Source organism: Eleutherodactylus coqui, chromosome 2 (assembly GCF_035609145.1).
Source record: "Eleutherodactylus coqui strain aEleCoq1 chromosome 2, aEleCoq1.hap1, whole genome shotgun sequence".
NCBI lineage: Eukaryota > Metazoa > Chordata > Amphibia > Anura > Eleutherodactylidae > Eleutherodactylus > Eleutherodactylus coqui.
Window position 1 is genome coordinate 255398169 of NC_089838.1, and position 12132 is coordinate 255410300.

The 12132-nt window shown below is 43.1% G+C and overlaps 1 protein-coding gene across 2 annotated transcripts in view; it reads left to right on the plus strand.

Annotated features, from left to right (window-relative positions):
• MCTP2 (multiple C2 and transmembrane domain containing 2) overlaps window positions 1–12132 on the plus strand; it is a 176105-nt gene that overhangs the window by 85734 nt on the left and 78239 nt on the right. Inside the window, exons 7-8 of one of the 2 annotated variants that reach the window (XM_066592835.1) lie at window positions 615–726; window positions 3030–3065. In XM_066592835.1, the coding sequence (XP_066448932.1) occupies window positions 615–726; window positions 3030–3065 (148 nt within the window). Of the gene's footprint in view, window positions 1–614; window positions 727–3026; window positions 3066–12132 lie in introns of both variants that reach the window. The other variant, XM_066592834.1, reaches the window with a different exon arrangement.

The window sequence follows — 12132 nt, forward strand, 5'->3', positions numbered from 1 at the left end:
TGTGCAGCCCACCTCATTCTCTTGCAAGGTAATTGTTATTTGTGGTGGAGAGCTATCTCCCCCCCAGTAAGCATTGACTAAATCATCCTGCTAATTCGGCTTCAGGACAGTCCCATTTTAGCAGCCTCCTATTGGAATACAGTACTATAGGTTACCTTATCGGATGACCATATCTGTCAAGTATTTGCTCCTTGAACAGTGCCATGGTAAGATACAACATATAAAGTTTGCAGTACAGCTCTGTTAAGGGATGCGTCTTTAAACTGACATTACACTTATTTCTTAACATCCATTAAGATGCTGACAGTGACTCCAGTAACTACTTCGATGGCAGACAGCTTGTGCTGTGTCTTGGACCTGAATAATGACACACTATTGGGATTTCATTACGATTGTCAATACAGTTTACCGCGCTGCAATATGTCAAAATAATGTGAAAGTTGTTTTTTGAGCAATGAAGCGTGAAGCTTTCTGATATTCCAATGCAACTGATGCAGAAACTCCTTGCTGTTCAGATGATCCAGATGATCAAACAACATTCCATGTGAAATACAGGTATTTACTTATTACGTGTCCTTTTTTTATATATATATATTTATTTTTTTTCCTTGTAGGAATACAGAAAAAGTGTTCCGGTTGGAAGATCCTAATAGTTTAGAGCAAGATATGGGTGTGATTGTGGCCGATATCAGTCTGTCCATCAGGATGAGGGACTCGAAAAATAATGTAAGTCGTTTTCTCCTTCGTTGCCGCTCTTGCAAAGTAAAATATATATATATTTTTTTTCCATCTAAACTTGCTTTGAGGGAGTGGACTGTACACAAACCTGTTTCTTAGACTTGGGTCACCTGACAATCCCCCTCTTCTGACAGTTTTGGAAAGCAGCTGTAAAATCCTCAAACTAAAACACTGCATTACATAGGGAAAGTTGGGTTATTTTCAGATTGCAGCCTTGCCTGTCCCTAATGGGTTTTGCAACAAAGCATCAGCAGGCTGCAGGAGAAACCTTGCATCTGTCTAGTGTAAATGCAGCAGATCTCTACAGCTAAACTGCGTACTCAGAATCGGCAGTGTTTTCAGTAGCGGTATACTGGAGTATGTTAGTTTGTACAGCAGGGTAATTGCTGCTGATTTCACACTGCGCAATATGGAGTGGAATATGTGGCAAATCCTGACCAAAAGTTTTTTTTTAAGCCCCCCCCCCCCCCCCCCAACCTAACCCCCCACCAAAAAAAGAAAAAAAATCTCTCGTGGACATGCCCTTAGGTTGTATTAACATGAATTGGAAATGGCTTGTCCACTTCAAAATTTTGCTTCATGTATTGAATCAAAATATTTATCGGAACGCAAATTTTCATTGTTCTATAATTCTAATTCATTTAACGTGCGCATTAGAGATGAGTGAGCATACTCGTTAAGGACAAATACTAGAGCGAGTATCGTCCTTTTCGAGTATCTGACTGCTTGTACGCAAAGATTCGGGTGCCGGCGTCCGGGGAGGGCAGGGGGAAACAGGAGGGAGATCTCTCTCCACCCCACCCCTCCCTCCCGCCTGCTCACTCCCGCAACCCACCGCTCACCCATGCCGACACCCAAATCTTTGCGGACAAGCAGGCCGATACTCGAAAAGGACGATACTCACTCGAGTATTTGTCCTTAACGAGTATGCTCGCTCATCTCTAGTGCGCATGTTTAAATGCCCCATAGACTATTGTATGTGTATGGGGGCCTCACGACTCTCCCCTGTAGATGATGTCAGAAGAAAGAAGGATGAAGTGCACTGAATTTCAACACTAGATCCTTTGTGCCATCTATCTTCGACTTTCGGCACTCTCCCTATTGAAAATGCATCAACGCATGGCCAAACAGATTTGAATGTGATTTTTGGCCATGTCTTGATGTGTTTTCAATAGGGAGATTGAAGAAAGTTGCGGCTAGATGGCGCAAAAGCTCTTAGGCCTCATGTCCACGGGGAAAATCAGGCCCGCTATGGATTCTACATGTAGAATCCGTAGCGGGTCCCTCCTGCCCCGCTGACATGAGCGCTGAAAATAGGAATTTAAAAGAATTAACTCACCCGCAGCGGACCGGGAAGGTCTTCTCTTCCTCATGGCCGGATCTTCTTTTTCGGCCGGCGGATGAACTCGTCACGCCAGCGGCACGTCGCCGACGTGCCGCGCGCTTGCGCCGGGCACATCCGCCAAGCCGAAGCAAGAAAGATCTGGCCGTGAGGAAGAGAAGACCTTCCCGGTCCGCTGCGGGTGAGTTAATTCTTTTAAATTCCTATTTTAGGTCTCCCGCGGATCCGGACGGCTTCCATAGGCTTCAATAGAAGCCCGCGGGAGCCGTCCCCGCGGGAGACCCGCACGAAAATGGAGCATGGTTCAGATTTTTTCATGCTCCACTTTTTTTAAAATCCCTTTTATTGACCATCCGCGGGTATTTATCTACCCCGCGGGTGGTCAATGCATCCCTATGGGGTGCGGATCCACGCTCGGGAGAAGGGTTAAAATCCGCTTCGGATTTTAATTCTTCTTTTGCCCGTGGACATGAGGCCTTAGTGTTGAAATTCAATGCACCTCATCCTCCTTTCCCCTGACCATCCACAGGTAAGAGTCCATGAGGCTCCCATACACACATACCCATACAATAGTCTAAGGGGGGTACTGCACACAATAAAGCAAAATTACATATTTCTAGAACAATGATAGTTTGTGTTCTAACAAATATTCTTTATTTAATATATGAATCAAAATATTGATGATGCAATTGTTTGAATAGATTTGTCCTCCTTCAGTGAAACGAGTTCAAAAGCAGGTGTACAACCTACCATCAATCAGCTGGCTCGGACTGTGGTCGCGTTCAACGAGTAACCATAATGGCCACCAGTAACATGCAGACAGTGTGTAGATGTATTCTGTAGGGTTTGGGCTTGGGTAACACTATTAATTTAACTTTTTGCCTAATGGTTAGTGAATTTCTAATCCTTATTTCTTGTTTTTACCTCCCTTGTCTATTTCTTGCAGCAGAGATGGTCATCGCGGAAAAGGCTTGGTGCTTCCAAGGTAAGTTCTCCTGGCTCTCAGTCATGTGCTATTCATTACAGGTATAAATCCTCTTAAACAAGTCCCCAGACGCCTCACCTTGGTACAGACAGCCGTGTTATGGGCTGAAGCAATGTTCTCGCCTATTCATTTTTCAGGAAAGATTCAGTGCAGTAAATGCCTAGTCCGTCCTTTTTATAGGGACACTTCCATCTAAGATTTTTAGTAGCACATATTGACAAGTTATATGGGACAAACTACAAATTTTTTTTTTTGTAAAATTCCATATGTTTTCAGGAAATATATATTTTTTGTAATCTCGCCATGTATACTGCTTCCTGTCCCAATCTCTTGGCTTTCCTATCCTTGTGCTCTGTTTGCAGAGCGGATTACGTACATACTGTGCAATGCTCTCTGGTCAACCAAATTGGACCAGGGAGGACTCCAAGATAAACATTTGCACTCGGGCCCATGAGCCTTTGGCTATGCCCCTGCTCAGCAGTATATAAAAACTGCACTGTGATTTGGTTGCTATGGGGAATTACGACATTTTATGTGGCTCACCCGCTATGCAGAGTCTGTGCCATCTCTCCCCTGGCATCTCTGCTGTCTGTTAGCAGCACAAATACCAAGGGGAGAGGTCAATGGTCACAGACTGTGCCACCCGTCTGGAGCTGTAGGCTGGGTGAATGGAGTGCCTGCAGGGATGCTAGCCAGCCATAGGTTAAAAGGGGGTGGCTATTACTACTGGGACTACTATGGGGGGGTCACTTATTACTGGGGCCATTATGAGGGGGGTGGTGAGAGTCACTATAACTGGGGCAACTATAGTGGGTGGGGGCACTTATACTATACAGTGTTACAATTACAATCAGCCCTTTTTGAAGGCAACCATAAGGCTGATGTGGCCCTCAGGGAAAATGAGTAAGCCACCCAGTCTAATTCATAGTGTAGAGTATATACCCTTTTTTTTTTTTTTTTACAAAAAGCACCTACATGTTGTCTTTTTGATACAAAACTCAGCATGCAGTTACTCTTGAACTGTAGAAAGGCTCTCAGAGATTACTTGTGTGTAGAGCTTGTTGACCACTAGATTCCTCTACGACACAATGCAAGAGACTTTGCCCAATTAACAGTTTGCAGAATAAGTTGGCGCTATACAAATTAAGACTTATACCTTGAGGAGGTGCATTGTTAGAATACGAGAAGCTGGATGCTTGTTTTGACAAACTGCCCCCCACCACCTGATCCATTCTGACCATCCTGTTATGAATTGTTGGGACCAGTGGTTGTGTCAGGGCATGCGCAGGATGCACTCGACAGACCACCAGTAGAAAGGATTTTCTGATTGACAACCTGCTCTAACTTTTGAAATCCTTTCCAGGCACCTGCCTTTGACACCCACCATTGGCTCTGTTTACAGTGGTATCATGAACAACAAAACTGGATGCTACAGGGTGGAATTGCTTTGTCTTTAGCAACAAATCCTAGTTTAGGTTGGGCACTGATCACTGTGGTCGTGTCTGGAGACCTCAGGGTGAGCACCTCAATCCTGCCTTTGTTGTGGAGATGCACACTGCCCCAACTGCTGGTGTGATGGTTTGGGGTGCCATTACATATGATAATCGGTCACCCCTAGTAGTGGTATGAGAGACAATGACAGCTCAGTGATATGTTCAGGATATCCTGCAGCCACTTGTGTCCCTCTCATAGAGGCTTCCAAGAGGCAGCAGGATAATGCTTGGCCGCACACACAAGGGGGTCACAGGAATGTCTCCACAACTTTGTCACACTTCTGTGGCCTGTCTGCTCGCCAGCCTTAATAAAAGTACAGTCCCATTCATATATCCTTGTAATTTCCCTACATTGTATTCCTAAGTACTGTAGAAGCGAACTCCTATCCCCACCTCTTGTCCCACATCAGCTGTCCATATAACAAACCATCCTCTGACACGCCATCAACCGTTTACATCCTCCACTCTTCTAGAACTCTCAGGAACTATCCTTACGATGTGCCGGCCAACCACCCAGTTTTCTTCTGCATAGTAACCCCATCCTTTTACTGCAATACCCAGCCTTCTTCTCCTGAGTCCAGGCAGACTCTTATGTCCACCTCCCATTCTGCATTTGCTGTTCGTGAAGTAAATGGTCCTTGACAGTAACACCAACTTTTACATGTTTCACTCTCCCTTGACTATTCATAATGTTCCTTTTAACCACTGAGTTTTCCTGTGTATTCAATCCTCTGTTCCTTTTCACCAACCATCCAGCCTCTGCCTGCTACCCAACTTCAACTTCCACTACATCTGTTCCTCTAATGATTTATATTAGCTCCTAACCATAATATTAGGTTTAACACCATTTTTTTATAAGCACACTTTTTAGATCACCAAATTGATGGTGTAATGTATCCGCTATCAAGGGTTTCTACCACCTGTCCTCCACTTGCTTTTCATGAAGCAAGCTTCCTGGTGGAAACCTCAAATAAGAGATACAGCCCATCTGTAACTATTTTATATTTCCTCATCTACCACCCAGCTTTTTTCTGCTTTGCAACCACCCAGCTTTCCTTCACAGCTGAGTTTGCAAACATTACACCCACTGATTCATTTACTCACGCTCTTACTGCTTCTTACTACAGGAACAGTCTCCTGACCATGGCTTCATTACCCTACTGCATCTGAGACTCTGCACCACTACATCTCTTGGTCAACGTTTCTGCACCTGATAGACTCGACACAACTGACCTATTATAGGGCCACTCCAGGAAAACTTTTTTTTTTTGTTTGTTTCCACAGAATGGAATTGATCTACAGGGCGTATTAGGGCAGCTAATGTGTTTACTGATTCCTTCATTGAGAGGGCGGCTTCGCTCTGTCTCCCATTGTCCTATGTGATCTCCACTGTGACTAATTGAATCCTCATGTGTCTACTGTGTGGACCAGGAGTGATCACAACATCATAGGAATAAATGGATTGTGATTTCTGGTCTGCTAGATGATTAGGCTAGCCACAGCACAGGTCATGTAGGATGACTGGGCACTAGACCAGAGTGGCTCTCATCAATGAAGAGATCAAGAAGTGTGTTGTTTACCCCAGTATGCCTGGGGTAAGCCTTCTTTGGAGTGTTATTTTTTAAGTCTGCTGCATCTGATAGACTCTATACTACTACATCTGACATGAGTAGTTTTGGTGCACTTGATATACTCAGCAATTTCTGACCATACTTGCCAACTCTTGGAAACAGGGGAAATCTCCCGAACAAGCTGAAAAGTCCACATGCTTAACTCCCCCTGTTCCTTAACTTTCCTTTGCTTCCAAACACTGGCGCAAACTCCTATTACAGCAGAACATACGACGAGGGAAAGTATCACTGCTGCAAGAACTGAGTGACACCCCCGTATACGAACTATATTGAAATTGTGCGTTTGTCACCAAAAACAGATCTTCTAAACCCTTCAGTACTCAATCTATTGGCAATCTTCGAAATTTTGAGATGAATGCCTAGATGTATCTTGTTTTGACTTCCTAACGATGCTTTTACGTTCTTTGGGTTGAGTTCTTTGCCCGATATGACCGGTGCTGATCGACACGCAAGGTGATCGTTGCTAGTTTCATTTTCTTCTATGTAGGCTGTGAATCGGCTGCTATTCTAGTTTGTCTGCATAGGCCAGCTGTATGTGTTCCTGTTCATATGGGACGATGTACTGCTGATCGGTGAACGTTCTTATACTTTCCGAAGCCGAACAATCAGCTGATGTACAGGCATATGCTCGTTTGTCAGCTAATCATTGCCCCATTACACAGTCCAATTGTCGGGCAAACCAACAGGCCCAATAATCGGACAGTTTATAAGGACCTTAACACCCTGCTTGCTAAGTCTATATTAATGTCTGATCCATTGTGTTGTCTCTTGTTATTGCCCTGGTCTTGTGAAGAGGACAATACAGCCATCTTTTTGCCATTCCTTAAGGCACTTTTACACGGAATGATTATTGTTCAGTTTTGCACGATCCAACAATTACCTGATCGATAATCATTCAGCGTAAGCCCAGCCAACGGTTGACCGATGCATGGTTACTTGCTCCCTTATTGTTAATTTTATGCAGGCATAGAAACCTAGCTACTAGAGATGAGCGAGCATACTCGCTAAGGGCAATTGCTCGAGCGAGCATTGCCCTTAGCGAGTACCTATCCGCTCGAGAGAAGAGGTTCTGGTGCCGGCACGGGGGAGCGGTGAGTTGCGGCAGTCAGCGGGGGGGAGAGAGAGGGAGAGAGAGAGATCTCCCCTCCGTTCCTCCCCGCAGCTCCCCACCCTCCGCCGGCACCCGAACCTTTTCTCTTGAGCGGGTAGGTACTCGCTAAGGGCAATGCTCGCTCGAGCAATTGCCCTTAGCGAGTATGCTCACTCATCACTACTAGCTACTGTCGGCCCGTGTAGAGGAGCAGCCATTTATATATGGACGACTGCCTGATTTCTCTGAATGGAGCAGGCGCCTGGAAGAAATCCCGGATGCGCTGCTTCTACAGTCACTGAGCAATTGTTGCTTCTGTGTAAATGCAATAATCTTTGGGTTGACTTTCGGGAGCTTAATTGTTCATCCCATGTAAAAAGACCCCCACTTATTACAATGAGTGCAGAATAACCAAACTTGTAGAGTGCTTTAACTTAACGCATTTGTGTAGGGGGTACTTGCTTCACTGCAGTTGATGCATTACTGTCAATTTGCCAGCAGAGGGAGGCAAAGGCTAACCAATTCCAGCATGCAGCACAAGCCGCCTTCCTGCTGAGCAAGGTTTACGGTGTATTATGTATAGCAATTTAACTCTGTAAGGAATTTCCCACAATGCCTTAGAAAGTCTGACAAACAGTTGTATGTTCTAGTTTATTGATTCTCCTAGTGCACTAAAACAGCAGTACATCAATAACCGTCTTTAGTTAGGAAACCCTGGGCTGTAGAGGAGTGCTAGCAGTTAGCAAAACAGCACTGACTCAAGAGCGGAAAAAATGTGAGCATGGGGAATACTGGTTTCACGGGAGAGATGAGAGGCTGTGAAAATATACAGTAAGAGAAATTATATACTTTACAGACCTTTAGTGCATCAGTCACATAGAGGGAAAAAAGGGGATTCATCTGTGAAAAAGGCTTTAAAAATCAACCTGCTAGAAGTGGAATTTCTAGCTTTACGTTTTCTTGCTATTTCCATATACAGTATAGAATAAATGTGGGGTATATATATTTTTTTAAAGGGCACTTCTATCTTACATTAGAAAAAATATATGGATCTCAAGAGTTGTCCTGCTCTGCCCAGATGTAAAATTCTGTTTTGTAGCCTTTCCCACAAGAGTTAAACAATTGGGGTGTTCGCCATTACTGCTCGCACATCGGCTGTGAACGCCCAACTTCACAGCATAAATGGATTTTCCGAGGGTGTACTTTTATGTGACATGCTATAAAGTATTACTGAGCGGTCTGACCATAGTGGTCCCCACTGACTTGAATATATAAGGGCGTTAGTCTCTGTTCCTTGGCAGACCTGTCTAGGTGCTGTCTCTTTCCCTAAACATGAATGGGAGATATGGAGTCCTGCTTTGCTGTAGTGCTACATAAAAATTCAGGTAGTGTTGAATTTGGCCTCACGATTTTGCTTTCATTACCTCCCAAAAGTTCCAAAATGTAGGATAATCCTTTGAAGGGGCCTTTTACATCTTGTACAGAAGATCCATTCTGCTGTAGGCCTTCTTTAGGGCATAAGGAGGATTGGGTGTCCAATTCAAGGAAGAAGGGAATCCTTTCTTAAGGTTAATTTCACATGGGTAAGCGCGATATCTGGCCATGAAACTCAACCCGCTATTGCGCTTGGGAGCGTGTGATTTCGCTGCAAATGCAAGCCGTTTTTGTTTTTTAACTCTTTGCAATGCTTCAGGGAAGTAGTGATCCCCTGGCACGGCTGACTACCCCGCCAGGGGATCATCTAGTGTTTCTCATTGTTTTCAATAGGAAACCTTGCGTTGCCTCGCACGCACATACAATGTTTTTGCTGACCCTATTGAGAACAATGAGCAATGCGTTCTGAGTAGAGATGAGCGAACGGGCTTGTTTAGAGCAATTACTCAAACGAGCATCGCTTTTTTTCGAGTAACTGCCTACTCGGGCGAAAAGATTCGGGGGCAGTGGGGTGGCGCAGGGGGGAGCTCTCTCTCTCGCGCGCCCCCCTAATCTTTTTGCTCGATTAGGCAGTTACTCGAAAAAAGCGATACTCGCTTGAGTAATTGCTCTAAACTAACACGTTCGCTCCTCTCTAGTTCTGAGGGATCGCCAAAAGTTAGAACATGCTGTGCTTTTTTTTTTTTTCTTACCTGCATCGCGCATGTCTGTGCCCCATGGGGTTCATATTCGTGTGTCACAACACACAAATCTCGCACAATTTTCTCGGTCATGTAAAAGCAGCTGAAGAGTGTGTTCACACACCGCCGATTCGCTGCGGATTTTATTGTGGAATTTGGCGCAGGTCTGCAGCAGATTTCACACTTTCAACTTGATTTTAATTGAAAAATCTGAGATCTGCTGCAGATCCGCACCAAAATCTTCAGCAGCGTGTGAACGCGCCCTAAGGAAATATTGGACACTCTTGAGCTGTGCTCCTATACAACCTTTGATCTATTAAAAGGCATACGGAATAATGGGTCTTCAATATGTGATCTAAAAGGGGCCTGAGGCGTCCGCGCCCATCGCCACAATACATGATGAGTGGCTGCCTGAAGAGCGAGTTTTTGTATTCCGCACCTTCTGCTTTGTACAGGTGTTTGATGTAGACCAGGCAGCTCGGATACAACTTCTCCTAGAATATTCAGTAGCTATTTGTGTATTTTAACCCCATGAATAATACGAATACTATTTGCACATCCTGCCGGCAGTAAAAGGGTTATGTTAGTATTTCTGTAACTTTTTATATCTACAATATAGGTCAGATAGGACTGTCTTTTGGGAAAGTGGACGAAAGCAGCAGAAGGGGAAAGAGAAAAAAAAAATGTAACATGGAAAGCATCACTTCAAACATGACTGCATTAAACGCTGAAATGTTCAAAGTACGACAGAGAAAGATAAAGCCTTTGATGGGAAGTGGATGTTTCCCAGGGACATTAGAAGCAGTAATCCAGATGTTGTAGTGTAATGCAATGAGTGTCCACGGATAGATGCAGAGCCCGGCCAAGTACAGCCTGCTGTAGGCCCTACCCCTCCACTCCCATGCTGTTCTGCCATATGGAAGTAATCTCCAGTCCCCTTTTAATAGCCAGCACTGGATTCCATTTTCACAAAGCTCGCACAGCTAAGTGAAGCTGCTTTATGGACAAGTTAGATAGAAGCACTTCCAAGATAAACACCGAGCTTCAAATTAGGACATACCAAGCCGCAAAATTATTTTAGGACATATTTCATAGACGAGCTGCCATTTCCCTGTAGCAGCTGCCAGGCTGTAGGATGCAGCTTTGATCCCGATCACATTTCTGAAAAGTATACACATACAGTGCGGACGGTACGGAGAAAATGGACACATTTGGTTTAGTTGCAAACAATACTTTATTGTGAATCTCTTGTTTTCTAGAGCGTTCATACTGAACCCCAATCTGCTTGTATTGAACGATAAATATATACTGTATTATTGAGTAGCAGAGCTATAAGATGAATATCACTGAGAAATGTGCCAACGCTATGTATTGGCTATGCCAGATATTAAATACAAAAACATTTCTATTAACTTTCTGAATAGTTAAAATTACAACATCAATTAAAATGATCAGGTTTAAAAAAAAAAAAAAAAAAAAAAAACAGCTTGGGTTTTAATACAGTAAAACATGATTTCTATGAATTAATGTATACAAAATATCAATAACTCACCCAAACAGTGCACTGTAACCTAATTATACTTAAATAGATCATACCATGTCTATTCAACCAGCATTCAATATTAACTATTCTCCTCCATATACAACCGGCATTCCAAAATTTCCTCAAACTTTGTAAAACTTTTTTTTCTCTCTTTTTTTTTTTTTTTTTTTTTTATATATTGTATCTCACTTTCCAAAAATCCAGCCTCTATCTTTGCAACAACATCTCCTGTCAGGGAAGAAGACCGCAGGAATCTGTTTTCGATATAGAGTTTCTGAATTCCCCCCCAAAAAGAGTGTGCCCATCCACAATACCTGTAAACTAAATCTGGGATGCAGACTGATCTCCAACAAATATATTTTCTTAATTATGTTTACTGCTCCATTACAAAATTCATGTAGTTTTACAAAGTCCCAGGCCATATACATTAAATCTGCATAATCCAAATTACATTTTGGGCAGTCTGAGTTTGATACCCATATTAAACAACTTGAACAATCCCGATGCACTAAATATAATTGGGATACCCATTGATGTTCCAATGTAGAGATCATTGGAATCGTACACAACACTGCAGCCCATTTAGCAGTGCTAATTTGGTCAGTCGTCTTTCCATTCTTCTTTTATCTTTGTTGGAATTTGTTGTAAATGGTAAAGCATCCATCTATATAAATAAGATGTTACACCCTTTGTAATTTCAGAACCCCCAAGCTATAAAAGATCCCCAAAATGTACCTGTTCTAAAAAGATGACACTCCTCCTCTTCTGCCCTGGTAAAAACCCCTCCAACCTGAAGAAAAAATAAATAAATTTAGGGTTTTCCCAAAGGCATAAATAGAGTAGATCCATCTAGTTATAAAGGCTGCTTAAATGTATTCCTTAATTTTATCATTAACCCTTTAGTGATGAGCCTATTTGTTGCCTTACAGAGCAAGCGATTTTCATTGTTGCATTGTAAGAGCTGTTGACAGTCATACGAGGGCTTGACGTTTTTGGGGACAAGTTGTATTTTTTTTAATGGTACCATTTTTGAGGTACGTGTGACTTTGATTTGCTTTTATTGCGTTTTTGGGGAGGTGGACAAAATATAAAGAGCAATTCTGGCATTACTTTTTTAAAAATCCTGTTACATGTTTACCATGTGCGATAAAGAAAATATTTTGCACTGTCTGAGTTGTTACGAATACGGTGATTAT